Source organism: Copidosoma floridanum, unplaced genomic scaffold (assembly GCF_036245765.1).
Source record: "Copidosoma floridanum isolate Cflo_tuat_1 unplaced genomic scaffold, Cflo_Japanese_pri ptg000028l, whole genome shotgun sequence".
NCBI lineage: Eukaryota > Metazoa > Arthropoda > Insecta > Hymenoptera > Encyrtidae > Copidosoma > Copidosoma floridanum.
Window position 1 is genome coordinate 197280 of NW_028321905.1, and position 24142 is coordinate 221421.

A 24142-nucleotide genomic window follows, 5' to 3' on the forward strand; every position below is an offset into this window, starting at 1 on the left:
CTGATTCAGATGTTTAGTCATAAATAAATAGTATAAATTGTTATTGATAGTGGTGAAGTGCAAGTAAGACATTTAAATTTAGTTAAGTTAGGTTTGATTTTTGTTAGCTGTAAACATAAAAATTAAGAAAAAGACAATAATAGAAATTATAAAATATAATGTTTCTTTAAGCTTACTTTGTTTTGAGGTTATACTATCTAATACGCGCAATGCTATAGATTTGAAAAATACATCTCATTATAACGGTGAGTTAGAAGTCATAGTAATATTGATACATTTACAATAAATGAGTAAGAGTTTAATAAAACTGTGAATTTAGTATTTCTGGACAACAATAATGTGTAAAAAATTTCCATTTCTTATTTTGAGGCAAAAAATGGGATTAGGTACTTTATTAGAAATAAAATATAATGCCAGTAAAGTTTAGATAATAAAAGAATTCTTTATTATATTTTTTTACGATCTTTTGTAAGACAATAAAAGTTTTACAGTAATTATCAGAAAAAAACAGGACTTGTAAAAGACTGTACTATGATGTAATGTTTACATTTATATATATCGTAATAAAAGAACAAAAAAGAGATGATTCAAATATAGTAGCAGTACTTATTTACATTGAACTACTGTAATTCTAATAAAATGTGGATAAAACAAAAAAGTTTTACACTGATCAAAGATTTTTAATACTAGTACTTCTTTGCGTCTTTTTAAGAAAAATTTCAGCCTAGTATTGTGCTAACAAAAGCATTTTAACAATATACGATGGTTGTCACGTATTTAAGTATACAATATATCATTTCTGATACTTCATTAACTTCATAAACAATTAATGATAGTTTTCAATATGTAGCTGACTAATTGCGTAATCTCGCATCTATGACATCATAAATAATGAAATGAAGCATGATACAAAGCAACTCCTAATAAAAACAGTAATTTTTTAATATAAAAACGTAATTATGTTGCCTCGTTTCTATGCATGGTAAATAATTATCACAGTCAATTTTCAGGTGTTAGCTTCCATTACTAAAGATGGGTACTGATGTACAAATGTTTACAGATGACAATTTTGGTGAACCACCTGGAAAAAAAATTAACACTTTGAAATTGTATATATTTCAACTGGAAAATATAATATTAACAAATGTCTGCTTGGTAATATACAGAAAACTAAGTTATAAAAAAAATATTCTTTCATATCATCGTAACATGTTACGAATATGTCTCTTGGAGTTATCTCAAACTAAAGCACTTTTTAATTTTCGTAACAGATTTTCACACAATGTTGCTTGTATTCGGTTTTTTAACTCCTACCACCACTAAAAAAACTTCAGATTCCACTTACTAGTTTTATTTTGAAATGAAGTCTAAAAATCAACTTTTAAAGGTAGTAATTTCTTAGTTTTTAAAAGATTTTTTACAATCATATGTATAAGCAATCCAAGAAAATAAAATATTTGCAAAAAAATACACTTAAATTTAAAGTAAAAGTATCAGTGTATATAGCTGTACAAGTGCCTATATGTTGCCAGTAATTTCTCAGGGTTTCTGTAATCCATTTTTAATAAACATAGAAAGTTAGCTTTGTATATGAATTTCTACTATTGCTAATAAACTGTTCTAACTTTTTTTTAGTGTTTATTTTATTAGTTTCTTAAGCCTGTTGGTCCTCAATAGCTAATTTTTTACTGGATCATTATTATCATATGATTTTTATATTATAATTTGAAAAAAAATCTATTTTTCTTGAAATCAACGCATAAAGACTCTAAGGATTGATATGTGAATATATTTGTGTATAAGAGGTAAGATATATGATTAGTTACACCTCAAAATTTTCTCCACTAACTTTGTTATGCGTGGTACATTCATTTTGACCATGGAAAAAAGTTCAAGATTTAAATGATTTTGTTGCGTAGGATTCTATGGTCTTGGGGTGCGCACGAAGTAAATAGTCGAGGAACCAGTATCAACGTCTTTATTAATGCAAAAACGAGAGAAGAGCGCGTCGCGTGTGTACGACCTTCGTCCTTGACGGTTCCAGCCAGAGAGAGCGCTCCTTTCAGCATCCTATCGGCTTATCGCTTTGCTCTCTCCCACTACAATCATCTGTAGTAGGCCCCAAAAAGAGGGGGCGCACGTACGTGTAGCTATGATATCGTACGTGACACGTCCGAGGCCGCGCCGCTATCGTCCTCGATGGCGATTTCCCTTTTTAATTTACATGTTTGTGCTAGAGTAATGTTCGTGTAATGTTGTTTATATTGTATGTGAGATTTCTAACGTAGGAGTAAAAAGGTTGAGAGAAAAAAAAAACATGTCCTTGATCCTCCTTTACACAAATTCGCTAAATTGTTTTTTTGTGTATGCATTTATTGTTTTTGTTCACGCTCTTCTCCCTTTATAATACAGTGCAATATTGCAAAATTCTCATTTATAAATTCATAGAGTGTAATAATCTTCAAGTTATTTCTACTAATTATTAACTAAATATTTAATCCCACTGTAGGTTATCCATGTTAAACTTGTAAAATATGGCATTACAGTATGTTATAATGTATCGTATAATATTACTTATTTTCCTACTGTTGATTCGATCATTCTTTTAATGTTTTTGATTCGTGTTATTGTTACAGTTGGCTGTGCTACGAGCCTGTTAGATATTTTCACATAATGCATTTTTGTTCGTAAATATGGTAACTAAATTATAATAAACAAACGTAACCTAGATTTATGTATGTATACAAAATTTAATTAAAAATTATTTCCTTTTTTTTTTTATATATATATATATCCTCTTATGCACGAGGACGTTTTGTTTTTTCAGCTGCCGGAGGTGCACTTCTGACCGCTAGGCGTACTTGGTTTTGCGATGCGACTGGTCTTTGTATGGTCTGTAGCATTATTGGTTGCGCTGTCACTGCACCCGCCGCTGCGCCTTCGCTTCCGAAACGGTTCCTTTTACCTGTAAGCATTCTAGCCAAATTTAGTATTAAGGGGCCCCCCCATTTTAGGAACCCGAACGAATTTACCGCCGTGCCTAATAATATTTCCGCCACCGTCCACGGTTAACCCTTGTAGCCTGACAGTTCTCCTTTTATTTGCACTTCCTCGTATTCGTATGCTGGGTGATACACTCCACCGTAATGGTTTCTTATTTCGTATATCCTTCTCTATTCCCGCGGGTATATTCTTGTTTTTGACATCTTTTAAGAACCGCAGTAGAGAGAGTGAGGGGCGAGAAAAGAGAGCGGTTGGCTGTGTCGTCTTTGTTAACGTTCTATTTTCCTACATCTACGCTCACGCACATATATGTACCTGGAAGGAGCTTTACTCGACTATGACGCTACCCTATGCATTTACCATTCAAGAACCGTGTGCTTATTTTCAGTTGCGAGTGTGGCACTCTCTTTACAGATATCTGTTTTCTCACACGCTATACAGTATACATAAATCTATTTCTCGCTATTTTACTACGACTACGCTTCCTTGTTGCCACATGCCTAATATTTTCTTACTCTGTCTTTATTGTTTTTATAATTTTTTTTTTATATTTCTCATTCTTGTTGGTAATTCAATAAGTTCACTTTATTAACACATTTAATTATAATTATACTCCAACAGAGGCGAGTCCGCAAAGATTGTCAATCTTGTGCCCAAGACTCAATTGGCTTATATTAATCTGTCCGATTTTCTGTTCGTAAAATTTTCCGCTCCCTTCCTTCCGTTTTTGTGTGTCATGTATGGAAAAGGAATTATGATGGAGCCTTATAGATTTCGATAATCCGACAGTGCTTGTGCCCATTCACTGCAATTATTATTTTCCACTTTCTTCTCTCCCTTTTCGCTAGCTTGTATTGTGGCTTTTTATAGATTCATATACTTCATTTTGCGTGCCGTAGCCACTATGTTTGCCCAGGTTGGTGACTACTTAATCACCATTCCCATCTTTTTTGATTTTTTTGTTTTTGTTTATTTTTTTTGCTTTGTTTTGCTTTTTTATTCTTTTTTTTTTTTTCTGCTGTTCCTAGTAGTTTTTCGTCACCGTAATCTCCGCGAGTCTTTGGTATGCCCCACGCCATGAGGTACTGGACGGGTTCATCTCAGCAGAAATCGTTGGGGTTGTTTTCAGCAGCATTGCTAGTTATTTCTCTAACGTCATTCTCGTATCTGAGTAATCCGTTTTGTTGATTTTTTTTTGTTAATTTTAATGCATTACTTGCTTGTGCTCTCCCGGATACTAGCGTCAGCTAAGGGAGTTCACTGTGCAGTCCATGGGCCTCCGTCGTTCACGAGAATTGCTTTCAATTGCTCCAGGTACGTGCTGGAAGGATCTTTGTGGAATTGCTGAGAGTAGTGGGGTATTTTAGGATATCTTCGAGGAAGGAAGGGGTGGTCTTAAACGACGCGAATGTGATTGCTTTAGGGGATCACACTGTTCAGCAACAACAACAATAAGTCGTGTTACCTAAAATCTGATTGATATTCTTTTCGGACTCTTCTCTGCCTTTTAATTTATTTTTTTTTTGTCTATTCCAACCTGTATCTTCCATGCTTGCAGCCTAATGTTAATATTTTTATACGTGTTGTATAATTTTTTGTTAATTGTAGCTCCTCGCTTTTGTTTTGGTAATGCTACCTGTTAATTACCTTATTGTTATTTTCATCGTCATTATTACATAACTCTGACTATTATTGTTATTATTCTTATTATAAATTCTTTCTGTTACATTTTTTGTTAGAGAATGCCACGCGCGCATCTTGTATGCTTTATTTTTTGTTCTCATATCAGTCGTATGTTATTTTTATAACTCCCTGCCTTTACCAGTGTGCATATATGTGTTTCCGTTTTTCTTCGGTCCTAACGTTATTGTTTATTTACCTGCCTCCGTCAGCTCATTTTTTTTTTCGCGGCGCGTCCGGGGGCCGCGAAAATTTAAGAAAACTAAATTTTTGTAAGTATTTTATCAATATTCTTTCTTTACAAGGGGGTGGGTTAATTGTACAAAGTATCTTATGGTTACGCAGATATTAGTTATTTTATATTTTCTCAATTATATTTCAATTATAATTTGTTGTTCACTCGCGGCTCGTCCGAGGGCCACGAATTACTGAAAACTAACGCTTTTCCCTATGTATATTTATACCCGTATGTTTCTGTTCATCCTGTCTTCTATAAAATATACTATATCAGTGTACTAGCTTTATTATTCTTACATTGTGTATTGCTTCTGTCATCATTATTATTATTAATATTACAATCATTATTATTAACATTATCAATATTGTTATTACTATCGTCATTGTACTCTTTTCAGTCAATGGCTTACAGTGGCTTTAAGGGTCTGGTGGGGGTGGTGGTTCAGGTGGGGGCCTTATGCGCTTTTCGTTGGGCTCCCATACGTCGATCCTCATTCCCGGCCTTCCTTCTACATCTCGCCTTCTTACGTCAATCATAACTTGTGCCCGCAGTTCGTCTGATCTTCCCTCTAACAAATCGTGTATATCCGGTTCCTTGTCTGCTTCTTTTGTTGGAGCGAAATTTGTTTCCGCGCTCACTGAGAGCTCTGCTGACCTATGTTCTACTTCTTCCGTGTTTTGTGCCGTTGTACTATTTGACGTTTGTGGCGTATCACAATTAGCTATTATTATTTCCTTCGAAGGGCTCATTATTGTCGGCGTAATCGAAAAATTCGGCTTTTGTCTGTTTAATGTGTCCATTTGTCTCTTGCGCAATTTTCGTTTTCTCTCCTCGAATAGTACTGCTGCTGGTGTACTCGTTGTTTTTACTCCCCTTCGAAACCCCGGTTCTTTCATAATATAACCTATTTTCCCGTCCGTCATTCCTTGGGAAATAGGATCATCCCCTGCCGTAGCGATTGGTCTCGTCATTTTTTCAATTTCATCATCTGATGCATCCGAACCTGTGCCTTCTATTTCCATATCGAGCTTATTTTCATTCCGTCCCTCATATAATTTTTTTTTTTTCTCCCTTTTATTACATTCATAAGTACCGTCAGTGAGCGGCTCATTTGCTGTATGCTCGTACTGTGGTGTCTCTCCTTCACTCTCTTCTTCTCTCGATCTTTCTCGTGCTTGATCGGCTCTCTCCGACGCTTTAACACCTCTGCCTTCAAAACCACCTTTCCCAAATGTTACGATGCTTCCATCTACCTCGTTTGCTTCCGTTAACTTTCGGGTGCCTTTCACTCTCCTCGCCTCTTCGGCCGCCAAGCTTGCTTGTATCAGCTGCCAGCCCCAATCATCGAGTCCCGTATTGTGATTTTCTGATTCGCTATTCATTATTACTGGTGTTCCGCAATTTGCAACAATAACGTCTTTTGACGAAATCTCGTTGCGTTCCGTATCTGTTTCTGTTTTTAAATTGCTAACTATAATATTCTTTCTTGGGCGACCTCTTTTTCTCACTGTTTTCTTTATTTTCCTGCTTAATTTTTCGTTTGTTCCTACTTTTTCCTCGGATTCGGAATCTCCCTCACCATCAGCTTGACCATCTATTTTCGTTTCATACTTATTTTCTTTCCATTCATCCAAATTTTGTTTTTTTCTCTGTACTTTTTTATCCGAATCCTCTGAATCAGAGTAAATGATTTTCCCCTTTTTAGTATTTCCCTGAGTACGCTGTTTACGGGTCGCTCGTATTTTAAAAATGCGCGCTGGAGGCCCATCGCTATCGGCTAGTCCTTCTTTCTCCTGTTCGTCCGCCAGCTGATACAGTTCTTGGCGTGGCCGCTCAGTGTTTATTTCTCCCTCTCCTATTACTGGATTTCGAGAGAGTGCGTCGGGTGCTTTGTTCGAAATGCCTGGCCGATATACTACGTCAAATTCGTAGCCTCGTAGCTCCGCTTTTAGCCTATTAAACCTTATGTCGGGCTTCTTTGACGTGTGGTAATGTTTTAATGGCTCATGATCCGTGACCACTGTAAATTTGCGCCCAAATAAGTACGGCCGAAACTGTTCTTTTGCAAACACTATAGCCAACAGCTCCTTATCATACGTTGGGTAGCGTAATTCGCTCCCTCGAAGGCATCGTGAAGCATATTCACACGGTCTATCTTTACCCAACTCGCCTTGGCTTAATATTGCTCCTATTGCGTAGTCTGATGCATCTGTTGTGACTATAAAAGGCTTGTCTAGATTTGGTGCAATAAGTACCGGCTCACTACATAATGCGTCAACTAATGTTTTGAAAGCTTGCTCCTGCTGCTCTTCCCATTTGAACTCTGTTTCTTTTCTCAAGAGTTTGGAGAGCGGCTGAGCAATTTTTGCATAATTCTGGATAAATCGTCTATAATATTCGACAAATCCAAGAAATTGTTTGATTTTCTTTGCATTCGTAGGTCTCGGATATTTCCTCGCTGCTTCGATTTTTTTTGGATCTGTTTTTATTTGTCCGTTTCCTACTACGTGTCCCAGTACTTTCGCTTCGCGTTTCAAAAATTGGCATTTTTTCGGCTCAATTGTCAAGTTTGCTTCCGAAAGCCGCTTTAAAAGTCTAATAAAACGCCTCTCGTGCTCTTCGAGGTTCGGAGCAAACACCATGATATCATCCAAATACACTTCGATTTCATGACCTTGTAGACCCGCCAACGCGAGTGACATCGCTCTCAAAAATGTATTCGGCGAGTCCGTACACCCCATTGGCATTCTCTTATACTGATAATGACCGTCTGGCCCAGAAAACGCTGTTTTGTGTGCGTCATCCTCATGAATTTCTATTTGGAAAAATCCCTGTTTTAGATCGACTACTGTAATGTATCGAGCTGACGCTAAATGCTCGAGTATATCACTTTGGAATGGTAAGGGATGGCAACTTCCTACAGTTATTTCATTGAGCTGCCTAAAATCAGTTACCACGCGCCAACGTTTCTCCCCGTCCGGCCCCGCATGCTTGGGTACAATCCACATGTTAGAATTGTATGGTGATTTCGAAGGCTCGACGATTCCTTGCTCGAGCAATTTCTCTATCTCTTTTTTCATCTGTTCTCTTAGCGCTGGTGGGTACCTATAGCGCTTCGCCGTCACGGGCTTGTCCGTCGTAGTTATGATGCGGTGTTTCAATATATGAGTTGCTTTCAGTGGTTCTCCATCTAGGCCAAATACAAACGGATTATACTCTATGAGTTTCCGGACGTGTGATTTTTCTTCCTCGTTGCAACTTGAAACATCAATAAGCTGCATTATTTTATCGATTCTCGCTATTTTTCCTTTATCCGACAACCTACTTAAATTGTCAGTGTCCTTGAAATCACTATTGGACCCGCCACTTGTATAATTATTTGTAACGCCATATTGAACTTTGTTAATTTTTCTCCTTTCTTGGCCATCTGCCTCAAAAAGTCTTATAATTGCCTCATTAACGCCCCGAGCGTCGTCCCCTTCGACGCTAAATGGATCGGCCTCTCGCATCACTTCGCATTCTAATAACTCTATTTCCGGTACAGGTATGCTTATTGTTTCATTTAGTGTGTTTACACACTCAGCATAAACTTTTCCACTATTATTTGTGGCTATAAAATTTCCGAATAAAACCCCTTCTCTCATTCTTTGCAAAGGAACCCACCCTACTTTTATTTTTTCGCTATTTACCCCGACACGGGCATATATAACTTGCCTTGACCTAGCAAGAATCTCGAGCATCTCTGGCTCGATTAAATTAATTTTCATTCCTCCTAATTCAAAAATATTTTCTGCCGCGCTTATGCGACCTTGATATAACTTAAAAATGTCCCATCCAATAATACCTTCCCCATCTATTGGGAAGTCGCGTGGGACCACATGCAACCTACACATAAGGCCATTCAGTGGTATTTCAACTACACCTAAAGTGCTACGCTCTCCGTGCGTAACACCTACAATTCTTACTCGGTTCCTCACGTCAAAGAATGCATTTGGAAGAATACTGTCTTCCTTTATAATAGAAATTTCAGCTCCTGTGTCCGCATAGAATTTTGCTTCCCCCCCTCTTAGTTGAGTGCTTGTCATAAATACCGAAGGGGGTGTCCTACCTGCTAGAAATATATTTATTCTTGCTTCACGCTGAGGCTCGCTTCCGTTATTGCTTCGTCCTACTTCTATTTGAGGGCTGTTTTGAGGCAAATTATCTCTCCTTGTCGTCATATCAACTCTTACACTCGCAGCTAGCGACTCTCTTACCTTTACGTTTGCCGTTTTTCTGCTGTCAAGTGTTTTTCTTATCTTCCTATCTACTGGGGGATGCCCGACGCTTGGGGAGCGCATCGAGCATCCTGGGAGTTTAAATTTTCCGCGCGTGACCCGTCTGTTCTCGTATTTTTCTCATGATTGTATTGATTATTTTGGTTTCCTCTTTGATTGTTAAGGCTGTAATTGTTGTCCCTGGGTCCATAGTTATTATAATTATTTTCCCGTCGCTGATTATAATTGTTATAATTGTCATTGCCGGGCGCGTAATTGTTATAATTGTTTTCTCGTTGCTGATTATAACTGTTATAATTGTTATTACCGGGTGCGTAATTATTGTAATTATTTTCTCGTCGTTGATTATGATTATTATAATTATTATTGGGTGCATAATTATTTCCCCTATTTCGACCATTAAAATTCCTGTTCTCTTTGAATTGCCTATTATTGTTCCTGTTATTATTCGCCGGAGGGCGACTATTGTTGCCATTGAAGTTTCTATTATTATTGTTATAATTATTATAATTGGATGTGTAGCTATTATGTTTGTTATGGTAATTTCTAGGGTCAGGGTCACTATACTGCACATTAGGTGCCTGATCATTGTACGCAGGTCTTCCTTCATTTTTGTCCCTTATCTCTGTTAGTCTCTTGGGTGGTTCTGTTTCGGGCCTATCGGGGTCTTTTATTCTTCCGTTTTTCGCGTCCCTCCATAGCTTTTCGCACCCGCTCGTAGAGTGCAGACAGTGCTCCTGACAATATGAGCACCACTTAACATCTTTGATGCCGTCCCATTCGTCCGTATCGCTCTTTCCCTCCGGCGCATCGCTGATTACCATGCCTATCCTTGGATTCCTCTTACCAAAACAACTCTCCCGTGTTGCATATGTGCTAAAATCATTAGGTGCCATTTGACGTAAACTTAACTCGTTATCTACATCTATAGCCGCTTCAATAGCCTCCTCCAGTGTTGCAGGTTTTACCCCGGCCACGTTCCAATTGTATGGCGCTTTCAACCCATATATAAACTGTTTCGCTGACTCTCTATCCGCAGATTGTTTTAGGGCATTTTTTTTGAATCTGGGACAGCTGTGGGTTGGCGTCATGGGTCATCATTATTCTATTATGCAACCGTTGCACCCGGCTGCAGTACTGAATAACTGACTCGCTATTCAGTTGAGTCAGTGACTTGAGTTGGGCTAGCTGTGTATCTATGCCTCCCATGCTCCCGAATCGCCGTGACAGCGCAAGTAAAAATGCGTCTACGGTATTAAACAGTGATAACCGGGTGCAAAATTGATCTGCCGCCATCCCCCTAAGTTTACCGCCTAACGTACCAATAAAGTATTTTTCATATTGCGGCGGAACTGCTAGATTTGCTGTCCTCACCATCTGTTCAAAAAGCGGAAAGTTTATTGGATCCCCGTTGAATATAGGGATGCCACTCGCCGCGCTGTTGACATGGGACAGTGCACTATAGTGTATGCTGACAGGGTGCGTGTTTTCCACTCGCTGTTGACTCATGATAGGGTTTATATAAGTCGGATTTGGCTGCGCTTGATGTTGCTGCTCTCGCAAAATGTATTCCCCGTGCATGTTATTATCCCGAAACGGCCATATAGATGACGGTGCTATCGGTTGGCCTCTCACCCTTTCATTTATTGGGCCCGTGGGTTCGTAGCTGGGTCCAGCGTCCTGCATCCTTGCGCCCGAAAAATTTGGGATTCCCGTTTGCTGCCCCCCATACATTCTTATTTCTTCCAACGTCCTTGACGGTAAGTTCCAATTGTTTTTATGGCCAAATACTAATTCCCTACAATTTTGTGTAAGTGCTTCCTCCGAAAACTGAGTCACGCATTGCTGTGCTGTTTGCTGCGCCGCTTGTTTTTCTCCTCGTCTGAACGCATGTTGAAGCGTATCATGTGTATCTTTGCAATCGAACCTATCTTTCGAGTACGAGTTTACGTCCCTCGAAATTTCGCTCATCCCATTTCCGGCTGTATAATCTGCATTCTTTAAGGGTGACGTATTCGCAGCGTCGTTTCTTACGGTGTTTGAATATTCTGCACCCACCCCCGTTATGCATGACGTTGTTTGTGAAACTTTCTCCCTAATTACCCCAGGTTTCATTTTTTTCAAAAACTTCAACATTAGCATACGCTGTTTCTTACCCATTTTTTCCCATTCCATTTGAGTTTCGGGGCTGTGCTCTAAAAATACGGTCAGTATTTCTGACTCCGACTCATTTTCCGGATACGAGGGAATTTCGTCCTCCCTAACACTTACTACATCACTGTGTGCTTCATCGAAGTTTTCCATCGTAGGTTCTTTATTATTCTTTTTTTTTTGAAATTCTTTCTTTCCTGTCTGTATGAGAGCGCTTAAACACTTATAAGTAAATTTCTGTACGATTCTTTGCGTTCCTATCTCACGATGACAAAACCGCTTTACTTTAACATTTACCGTGTGTCTAATTTATTATTTATTTATTTATTATTTTCTTACTTTCAATCTGACCAATTTATTTTTACGGTCCGAAATTTTCCTGACTCACGAAAAATTACCTTAATGACGCACCGCCAATACTATGAGGAGGATACCGAACGCAAAACCGATATAGCAAAAAATTTATAACGCACTAAAAAATTTTAACAGGACCCCTTGGACAGTTAAATATATTTATTTATTTATGAATCTCAAGTACTTACCATATGCTCCCGGCTAGAATAATGGCGACCAAGATCTTTATCATCCTTGTTGCTTGATTTCTATCGTAGTCCCGGGTATCCTCCGCCTTGGTCCTTGATTGAAGCTGCTTTTTTTTTTTCGTACTTCAGCAACTCCTCGCTCCGCTAATTTCTCTCGTAGCAGTTCCTAGTTCACTTCGTGGCACGACACTATGTGTGTTTCCCAAAAATCGCGAGAGTCGATATTTTATCGTCAACAAAAACCGAAAAAAAATTTTATTTTTATTTAATCGCGATGACCATCCCACTTCTGACACCAAAACTGTTGCGTAGGATTCTATGGTCTTGGGGTGCGCACGAAGTAAATAGTCGAGGAACCAGTATCAACGTCTTTATTAATGCAAAAACGAGAGAAGAGCGCGTCGCGTGTGTACGACCTTCGTCCTTGACGGTTCCAGCCAGAGAGAGCGCTCCTTTCAGCATCCTATCGGCTTATCGCTTTGCTCTCTCCCACTACAATCATCTGTAGTAGGCCCCAAAAAGAGGGGGCGCACGTACGTGTAGCTATGATATCGTACGTGACAATTTGCTAATATGTAGTGACTTTGAGGTTTTTGAAAATCAATTATGTTTAAGTCCATATTTTTCTTTTCATGGTTATTTTACATAACAGTTACTTGAAGGATTTAATATCTTAAGGACTTACTTACTAAGTAAGTATTACGTGAATATACTTTTTTTCGTATTTAAAATCTAAACTAAGTAAAAATTTTAGATAAATGTTATTGTTTGATCCTGTATACTAGAAGTTTTGACACTGAATAATCACGCGTTAAGATGAAAAGCCATCATATCTTTTTTAATTTGAGATCTGAATATATCACTGTGATAAAAATGTTCCTTTATGTGAGTCTTCTTTTCTTTGTCTCTTCTGCTGTATGTGTGCGTGGATATGTGTCTGTGCAATCAATCATATTGTTATATTTATAGAAAACATTTATTCTCTTTTCATCTTTATAGTCCCATTTTTTTTAGACATAACGTGATAGATTTCGTTTTCTTGACTATACAATTTTTAAGATAAAAAAAAAAAGATCCATTAAACTAGTTTTTGTTGAGTATAAAAGATTTTAATACTTTTTAACTGCTGAAAGTCGTAACACAGGCTATCAAAAAATGGTAAAAATGGAAAAAACTGTAGAAAGTTTAGGGAATCAGGGTGACCCAATAGTGTGAACGAATTAGCTAAAATGTCCATAATTTTTCATAAAATTTAGAGTAACTCGAAAAAAATATGCTTTAGAGAATTTAAAAAAGGTAATCGATTGTAATACAATCGAACAAAAATATTTTCCTTCAAGGCCTAAAAAAATGGCATAAATAGTAAAACACGGTTTTTAAAGTTGAAAATGAACAGTAAGCCATATATATATAAGTATGTGTGGAAAAAAATGAACAAAATAAATTCCGATTAATTTCAATTGGTCCAGTGTTCTCTGCAAAATGCAAAAAACCTTGTTTTTGAGCAAATATTCCAAAATAATAACTTTTTTTTTTCATTAATATTAAGGGCTGAAACTTGGCAGAGTTGTAGCTTTAGTGATCTTTAACAACTACACTAAATTTTAGCAAGATCAGATAGATAGTTTTTGCAAACTGCAGCTGAATGCAAAAAAAGGTACTTAGGCGAAACGGCTTCAAAAAAGTTGCTTCCAACGTTAGATACAATTTTTTGCAGGATCATATTCTTTAATACTAACTCTTCAATTTACCAAAGTATTGAAGTTTTTTACAGTGTGGAAGCTGGTTATTCGCTCCCAATACACCATTGTTGTTAAAAGCGATTGCAGTTAAAACGTACGCCATCACTAACACCAGAATCGAGCCTGAGAGAGTGTACGTAGCCTGTGTATTAGCAGCTATGGCATTGCACTTAGCTGCAGTTTGCCAAAAACTATCCGTCTGATCTTGCTGAAATTTGGTATAGTTATTAGAGATTACTAAAGTTACAAAGCTGCCAAATTTCAGCCCTTAAAATTTATGCAAAAAAAAAACTCATTACTTTGGAGTGTTTGCTTAAAAAACGAGGTTTTTTGCATTCTGTAGAAACCACTGGACCAATTAAGATCAACCAAAATTCATTTTGTTTGTCTTTTTCCCATGCATTATTCTATATACATTTTCTTTTTTTTTTTTTTTTTTTTTTTTTTTTTTGTAATTCCAAGAAGGTATTATAGCAGTAACCGTGTTTACTAAATTTTTGTAAGATTGGTTGTAAATTTTTAGCATACTGCTAAAAGAAGTAGTAAAAAGTATTTTAGTAAAATACCTATAAAAGAGATTTGGGCGAACATGCTTAAAGGCCATTTCATCGAACCGTACTGAAGTATGGATCAAATTAATAGGCAGAATTGCATTTTTTGTTCCAGCTAGTAAGCTTTCATTTTTAAAAGCTTGGTTGTGGAAAGAAGGCAAGTCCTTTGGTAGTGATCTACGACAGTTTCTTTTACTACCCAGCCTACTAGCTGCAGCAAAAAATTCTGTTTCTATTGATGTATTTCTTCCATAGTATCAGGCAGCTTCATAAGTCCGAGCTTCACCCAGGCTTGTAGTAAAATAACTTTCGATAAACAAAAAGCACATTAGAAAAATTAGTCTATGTTGGCTCAAAAATCTTTCATAGCCATTTTTCTTTCAAACTAATCTTGCTAAAATTGGTGTGAAAATAAAAGGCTAGTATATCTTCTATGGGTCTAAATTAAAGCTTTTATTAATTGTTAGAACGTAAGTTATTAAATTAGGGAAAAGAGGGCAAAAGCAACGATTCTTTACTATTTGTGAGGAAAAGAGCTAAGCCAATTCCAGTTTACCCTGATCTTTGTCTTCTGTGACGCAAAACACCTGTTTTAGCAATTTTTACTCCCTTTTCGGGAACATTTGCTACTATTTTTAGATGTTTGAAAATACTGTATTTGTTTACAATCAAAAAGAATTGGTACACATAATTTTTTAGGCTTCCATTCAAGGAATTTCCATCTAATTCTGTCACGCTAATAAATATGTTATTTTTAAAACTTTGCTATTTCGTTTTGATTTTTTTAACTTTTAAAGTCATATAAAAATTTTAACATTTTAAACATTTTATCCTGTATCGAAGTTATGTTTCGGCAAACAATCTGAAATATAGTATGTTGTAAGATGCATTGAGTGATAATCAATAAAATTTTGAAATAATATGTCAAATGGTACTGTCAAATATTTTTATTATTAAACTAGAAGTCGACGTTCCGGTCGTTTGAATACAATATCTCAACCCTTATCAGGTACTACAAAGATTAAAAATAAAGAACAATAATAAAAATTAAAACAAAAGCGTCTCTTAACAAAAGAAACAATGAAAGAGCGCAAGACACCTACCATATGTCCACTGTATAAGCTGTTAAGTCACAGTAAATTTAAATTTCACACGACGCGGAATACACAGCCAACGCATGTACGTGTGCTAGTGAATACTCAAAGATAAAAGACCAAGTGTCACAAGTAACAAGCGTACGAAGTACGATACTGGCCACGAAAGACGAAATAAAAATTTTATACGAGGCTGATATCATTCGCGCGGGTGCAAAACGCGTCACAAGTTAGGGTTATAATTCTTTTGTTAGAAACTATTGATGGTACAATCGGTTAACAACAACTTTTTAGTTTTTCCATGTCTGTTTGTCTATTCATGTTATGTACATCATATTATTGATCACATCAGAGAAAAGTCGTTTTTTTAAATTTGGTTCAACGTCTACTAACCTAACTCCATCAAAATCGATGTTGTGTCCAAGATTAAGACTATGTGTATATAATAATGAATTTTTTTTCCTTTTTCTTATATCCATATTCTGCTACTTGAGTCTAGTTTTTGAAGCTCTTGACGATTGGCCTATATAGCAACTATCACATTCTCGGCAAGGATACAATGAACAATATCTTTTTCATCAAAACGCTCAGTTTTTTCTTTACTTAATAAAATCATAGAGTTAAACTTATTATTTATACTAAAAACCACTTTAATGTTTTTTTTACAATAATGTTTAGTAACGTTGTATGAAGTAAGAACATATGGTATATTTAGGAAAAGTTTATGTGATGAGGCAATCGAATTGTTATTGTTGTTATTAATATAAAAGTTTCTGATAGTTCTTAACCTTCGTTTTTTGTATTTGTCTATAAAATCGAGAAGATAATTGTTAGCAGTTAAAAAATTTGTTTGTAATTGGAAGTTATCACAATAAAACATTTTACCTGACAATTTTATGCTATAATCCACTAAGATATAAACAATACCTATTTTATAACAAGTTGGGTGATGTGATAAAAAAGTGCGATATCTACCGGAATGCGTATAGGCTGTCTGTACCAATTTGTGATAACAGTATTATTGGGTTGAACAATAATCTGAAAATCTAAGAAATTAATGGTATTGTTCATACTTTTTTTTACAGTAAATTGGAAACCAGGACTGTAGCTATTGAAAACATGCAAAGTGTAATTTTTTATAAGAGTAGGAAGATATACTAGAATATTATCAAGATATCTTACGTAAAACGAAACGTTAAAACATAATTTTTAACTGCTATGTGTCACCAATAACTGCATAGCTAAGTCACATAAAATCGGACTAATGGGACTGCCCATAGGAGATCCAAAAATCTGTTTGTAAGACTTTTTATTACATTGAAAAAAAAAATGACTTTGAAAGAAAAGAAATTCTGTCACAAAATTATGTAAGAGATAAATTAATTTGTTACGTATGTGTAGCCAGAAACGTTTTATTGCCTGAATTATAAGAGTTTCACTAGTAATAGTGAAAAGACTAACAACATCTAAATTTATAAATATGTAACCAGGAGGTAATACGAAGTTTTCAAATTTATTTCTAAGTTTCAAACTATTGTTAACATGTGACTCTGCTAAAGGTTTCTTTTTATTTAAAAAATCGGATAAAAATTTTGGAAGATAATATGTTGACACTAGCTACGAGAAACAATTAGAATATTTAGACAAAATGAAAATTTCACACATGGCTGATGTAATTAGCACCGGTACTAAACGCTTGATGAATGAGGGTTACAATTTTTCGTTAGCAACTATTGATCGTACAATCAGTTAATAACAATTTTTTTATAATATGGCAGCTTGTACTATTTTTTTGTGAGTAGCCTCGTACACAGTTAATAGAAGACACTGTTGAATTAGCTTACCACTAAATAAGCTTACTGCAGGGGATCGCGAGTATTTTCAGCATACCTATTATACAGCTCCATATGTATTGCGCTATGTACTAACCACTTGCCATTGCGGCTGTTGAGCAATCAATTTCGTTTGCTTGTGACAACAGGTAGTAGTGATTACTGGCTTTAACTTCATTTTAATAATTTTAATTCTACAGCTATGGCGTAACTTCAGTCAACTCGATAATATGCTTCGTTCAAGCATACTTATCTTTACGTAGGCTCATTAGTCTGTTAGACTAAGAGTTCATATATTTTAAAATATGTTAGTTAGGCAAAGTGCTATGTGAGAAATGAATTTATTTTCAGACGTTAGTTGTTCCTCATCTTTGATCCTTTTCCTTTTCTGACTTCAACTGATGAAAAAACCATACAGTTTATATTATCTAATATAGAACATAGTTTTTTCAAGCCGGATACACAGGAATTTAATGACCATCTATAATCTAATTTAGGTGATGTATTAAGGGGTTCTCCCCTGCCCCCCGAATATTTAGCTCAGCCTAGCGTACCTACGACAGCCAGAAAACAAGGAAACTACATTCCTCAGCGTATTGACCGATACAGAAAATCCAGAAAATCTGAGAAAAATACGAGAATTTTATGAATCCGAGAAAAATACGAGGAATGTACGAGAATTTTAGAAATGGTACGGGAATTCTGTAAAAAATATCTAAAAGCCATCTTTGAAGCCATCGAAATGCCTTTAAGTGTTCCACAGTATGTATTTCACCCATTCTTGACGAATTTATGTAATTTCAAAAATGATTTAAAAATTTTTTGCGTTTCATATTTATTTTTCATGTTTACACAAGAGATTAGTATGTGCTTGTCGAACGTTATGGAGAAGAAGCAGCATAAATTCTGAGATTTGTGAGCGTGCGCTATCACCAGTCCTTAAAATAGGTGAAATTGATTGAGATTAAAGAGAAGGAAGAGAAAAATAGAAACATGATGATAAAAAGAGACAAACGATGAAAGAGATTGTAGTTATAATACAGTATAGAATTCTAAGTAGGAGAGTTAGATGGAGTATGTGTATATATATGTAACTACATTATGACAAGGGATACGGGTAAACAGCTCACACACTCGATTGATTCGAAGCAACCAACTAAGCCGTTGGACATCAATCCATTCCGATGCGTATGTCAAGATATTCCATGACATCCAGAATAGCCCGCTAAAACTAGCTGATCCGAGAGCACAAGACAAGAGCCTAGCAGTGGTGCCGAAAAATGGAGCCAATGAAGCATGCAGCGACGGAGAACTCTACAGTCTAGGGGACTCTATGGAAGACATAACGCAAGCCTTTCTGCTGCAGCTACTAACGATCACAACAGGTGAGTGAGTACCAAAGCCCGCGAGTTTGTGATTACCGGGAGTATTGAGACATGAAGTGTTTGTAGCAGCATTATCAAGTAAGACGACAGAACGGTATAACTTTATTTCCCACGGTGGTTGACACTTGGTAATGTTAGAGTGACAGACAGAGAGTTTTTGGGCATTAAGGAAGTTCACTCGATAAGAGAATTAACGTCAATATACTGATAATACTTTAAACAGAGATGAATGAGTGTATGAAAAATCTTTGATTTAAATTTCAAGTCCTTTTATGGCTTATAAACTGAGATATTGATAATTTTATTTTTGAACGTTTAACTTGCAGTTTTATAAGAATTAGTACTGTTCTGATGCATAACCTGCAATATCTGGATAATCGACGGAAATTTTTTTGAAAATAGCTAAAAACTTGGTGATTACGCAGCTATAGTCTCATCTTTATTCATGGCTTATGAAATAAGCAATAAATTAGTAAATAAAATAATTTTCCTTTGGCAGCTACTGTGAGTACGTCACGTTACATCTGTATATGTTGCATACAGGTTACATACACAGCTGATCTTGCGCGTCAAAAAGGTTGGATACGAGTGAACCTCCTTAATACACACATCCATATAAATATTTTATCTCTCACACACACGCACACACATACATACACACATATTATACGTTATTTACGTAATAAAACTTTTTAATTATTTACCATATTAAATCTCTTTGTTACTTCACAAAATAATATTCCATACCGAAAAATCCGACTTGACACGTGCTATCAGACATAAAATGATTTTTCATTTGAATAGCAAGGGATTTCCATATTTTAACTAAGTTTACTTTTTTTATCACTTAAAACTTTTTTCTTTTGTTCTTTTTTTTTGGATTTGTTTTACTTTGAAGGCTTTCGAGACCAAAGTTTTTTTATTGTGGTAACAAAAATAGCTCTAAGCCTTTATTTTATTATTGTTTCCCTTTACAGAAGCCGTTGAAGATCTGATCAAGAAAGCATGGCAAGTACTTTCTTTTAGAGAAAAAACACAAAGAAAGTAGATAATAGTTGTGCGGCACGACCTTATCAAGTTAATCACCTGATTCAAGTCAGTGTTATCACCATGAGTGGTCTACGAGGTGTGTGCACCTTTGACCCATCTCATGAAGCAGAGTTTCTGTGGTCTGAGGCTCTACCAAAGGTCATTTCCAGTGCACGATGCAAGTTATCTAGAAAAATCATCGATATGAGTTCTATGGGCTGAAGAGTGCTAATGAGTTACGTTGCTAGTTAAACGCGCAAGCGTCTTAAGAATGCTTCAAAAAACACCTTATCTACTGCTGCAGTCATATTCACTGCAATCTCACATCCCGTGAGTAAGTAAGTACTTTATCAATTTGCTTTTCTGTAGTTTTGGCCGTGGATATTTGACAAGTAGGAACAATCGACTTGATAAACACAAAATGTTAGCTACGGTCTTGGCGTAAAATTGCAAATAGAAAAAGATAGTAGCTTGGACTGCTCCGATAATCAGCGTCTGATACCTCCAATACTGTTTGAGCTCTAACGTTAGAACTATACTTCACTAATAAAAAGCTCGCAGTTATTCGTTTTGAATGTAAACTAAGTAATGTTGGTTTTGTAGTTTCGTGCATCTCTAGTTTAATCGATTTTTAATAATAAGCCGTAATAATAAGGGAAAGCCGTAAATTTTGGTAGCTCAACCCACTCACACTTTACTCTCGGAAACAGTTTAAGTTTTATAACTACGGTATTTGAGGTTCCAACAACGTTATATTGCAGCTTTTAGAAGCCCTGGTCAAGTGGCAGAGGTAGTGCAGGCAGTCGCATTCACTGAAGCATCTCCAGTAGCCATTTCCAACAGCTGATCACAGTCACCTATTAATAAGTACATGCTCAATGACGTGGTAACAAAGGCTGAGACCATGTGGTGTTTGCAATGTACAACCAGAATACATTAAAACTGAGCCACTGCAGATTGTGCTTACATTTGTCTCCTTATGTTTTCCGACTGTAAGATTGCAAAGTAAATTCATCTCCATAAGATAAGATCGGTTACATTACAATTTATCAATTAGCTCCTTATTTTCGAAAGCAAGTTTTGGACATGTTGGAAGTATGCAGTCCTATTGCAGTAGGGTTCGATGAAACATTAAATGAAGTATCCGAAAAGAAACAAATGGACCTTGTTGTACAATACTGGGATCCTGCAATAGATTTAATTAGTACTCGTCACCTGATATCAGTTTTTCTTCAAAATGCTATAGCTACATATCTGATATCTGGTATAAGAGATGCTTAAAATCCTTCAATTGAATAGAAACTGCTGCAAATATCAGTAAATGGGTCCCCAGTGAATTTTAAAATACTCGAGGAGTACCAAAAAGAACTAAGACTACGTCCTCCAAAGTCTTTTCTATACCATTCCGTTTTACTCGTTGGGTGGAGAATGATAAGGCTGAATCAAGGCTATCGCCATGTTGCCCTACTTGAAAACATGGGTTGATCAGGTCTGTACTAAAGAAAATAGTTACGTATTAAATAAGGGGCACACGAATTTCGACAGAGTGGCAGCTGCACTAAATGATAATCTCCTAGGTGCAAAACTAGAGTTTTTGTTCCTAGAGCTCAAGTTATTGAACCTTTTCTGATAAAATTTCAGTCGAACAGTCCATTGGCTCCATTGTTGTTCCGGGAACCGGAATCCTTCAGTATTAAATTAATCGAGCACATAGTGGAAAAAACAGTCTTGTAGGGACATACTAGGATAATTCAGGTTGATCTTAAGGACTCTAATTTTGTTCCTGCAAATGATTTTGCTGTAAGATAAACGTCAAAATAATTTAAAAAATTCAAGAGCGCTCAACTCTCACCTACAAGATGACCCGTTCTGCAGTATGTCTAGACTTCATTGTCACTGTCAATACTCCGAGTCTAGCACAAGAAAGAGTTAAACTTGCCCTCGATATTTTTTGTACTCAAAAGAACTGACTTCAGATGCTAAGGCCAATCGAACTTAGAGGAGCTATTCTACCCTTATAAGAGAGCCTTACATTCCTAAGCATTTGAAAGAGATCTAAACGGATAAGACGTGCCTTGATGAACTTTGGCCTGCTCTGATAGCATCAGTACAGACTATCCCAGTCAAAGAAGACCTTCTTGATTTCGTAAAGATGCTGTTTATTTTATTCTATGGCAATGCTACACAGAAGTTAAGTTTTTCTTCAAATAATGATTGTGAATCAAAAAAAAGTAGCTTTATAGCATATCGCATAGTCTAGGACGCAATGGTCACTGCTGGTGGCATTGACAAGGTAATGTGATTAAGTCTGTGATATTTGCTGCACGAAACACCGATGCAAAGTACGTACACGGAGGCTATGAAAGCATAAAATGGCAGCCAAACGGAACGCCACGAAAGAAATAAAAAAAATTGGCTGTTACAAAAGCCAAAATCATGGCAGGTGCTTGAGACAGCTTCAAAAATGATTAGTGCATCCATGTCTTCAATAAGCGATAGGCTGCAGGCCTTGAATACGCTGCTACTACTTGCTCTGTAAGCGTTGATCGTTGCTGCCACCTACCCTACATGCCTTAAACATCACCTCCGTTGTTGCTGATATTACTCGCATTGCTACAGGATCCCGATCGTCAAGTTACGAAGGCTGCAACATTGGTTTAGGAGGACCTCTTTTGGTAAACTTTTTAGGACCTTCATAGGTCTGTAATGGTATACTTCCCGAGCGATCGTATAGACCTTACTAACTATGTTCTTAAAATTAAAAAACAAGTTACGAAACAACAGACAAAAAACCTGCCACTGAACAAAAAAATCTGAATAGTATTAGTAAAAACATGGAACATGAAGGAGACCAATAAAGATCGGATACTTGTACTAACATTAGCCTCCATATACATGGTAATAATATTAATTATATTAACAAATTTTTTTAAATGCCTTAAGGGCCAATATAATTTATTTTGAATGATAACACATCAGTAACATAATTTTTTAAAGATGAGTTGCAAATGTAGGCCATCTAATGTAATTTTCAGCATTCAAAAAATATAACTTACTCATGTGTAAGAAAGTTTATCAGATACAACGGGTATAAGGTGAACATCTATTATTTAAAGAATTTAAAGACTTGCATGAGTTGATAAGTAAACATAGCGTTTGAGGTTAAGTACAATGTTTAAAGGGATAACAGATATTGTTCTATTACCATCCCTAATAATGGTAACATAGCCGAAGTTAATATTCAAGTGAAATTTCGTTTGTTGAATGACGTAAAATTAGTAATAAAAATTCACTTTATTGTTTTGCTGTATTGCAAATAAGAAAACCTCACCATACAGTTATTTACGTTAAACATATTAAGTTATAGTAAGAAAATGAGAGCAATCGAGAAGTGGTTTGACTAGGGTTATGCAGACACCTAAAGTCGTGAGTACGGCTTTATGCTTAAGTTACTAAAAATGCGTAGCCCCCACACTATGTTTCTTCTTAGAGGGCCAGCGCACTTAAGATAAGTGGCCACAATAATTCTCCTTATTTCTAGTTCGTTATTAGTTCAGTTAATATGTTGCAAATAGCCTCTTTTTTGCGCTTACTAAATAAGTAAAAATTGTATATTACAATTCAGAAGAAGAGACAAGGTTATGACTGTGTACAAAGAATAAATAGATATGTGGCAAAGTTATACGAATTAATATATTCTTAAATAAAAACACAAATAAAATCATACAAAAAAACGCTTTTTCAACAACTTCAATTTAAGCACAGGACGTTAAAATATAAGTCGTTTTCTAAGAATAAATATAACGCAAAGTGAATTAATGCTATATGATACTTCCTTTTACGACTGTATAAGGATATACTGTTCGTACAACTGAATACTAAAAAAAAAAAAATGATAAAATAGCACGAATAGACTTCTTTACCAATTTAAGTTTTATAAAAATAATAGTACACATACTCACCGACATACACACACACGTACACGTGCCTACGCTTCTACGTGCTAACCCCCCACAAGACTTTAATTTATTTCAGAAATTACATCATGTTAATTGTTTTAATTAAACACTGCTATTGGAAGATTAAATATTGTTTCTCCAAAAAATAATAAACGTTTCGTTCAAAACTAACATTAAATAAAGTTAATGATGTGACATCATTAGAAGATTTAAGAACTTATAATGAAATTATTTATAAAGCATTTAAAGATACTGCTAAAGCAATGGGTTTGGTCGAATATGACACTAAAATAGACGATACATTCAAAGAAGCTACTATCATTATGTTTCCTTGTCAATAAAGAAGATTTTTAGCATGGTTTTTACTTTCCCAAAATATTTTCGGTGAAAATATTTGGAATAAATAAAAGACCCATTTTCAGAAGATATCGTTTTTGATAAAAAAAATCTTGCTCCTTTGCTCATGACTCAAATTCTTGCTAAGGATGACAATTTTTGTGAATCGTTCAACTTACCTACACCTATAAATATTGATTGTGTACAAAAAACAGATAACTCAGAAAAAATTGCTGTTTGTAAAATAAATGTTCGAATCGCTCGAAAAAAGCATGGAAAAAAATGAGGTCAGCAAGTAGGCGTAAGGATAAATTGAGGAGTGG

The 24142-nt window shown here is 35.9% G+C and overlaps 1 protein-coding gene across 2 annotated transcripts in view; it reads right to left on the reverse strand.

Annotated features, from left to right (window-relative positions):
* Nucleotides 1-422: 422 nt before the first annotated feature.
* Nucleotides 423-24142, reverse strand: part of cic (Putative transcription factor capicua) — a 1044991-nt gene continuing 1021271 nt past the window's right edge. For both annotated transcript variants that reach the window (XM_089595817.1, XM_089595818.1), the window contains one exon: nucleotides 423-1081. In XM_089595817.1, the coding sequence (XP_089451943.1) occupies nucleotides 1014-1081 (68 nt within the window). In that variant the 3' untranslated portion in view covers nucleotides 423-1013. The remainder of the gene's footprint in view (nucleotides 1082-24142) is intronic.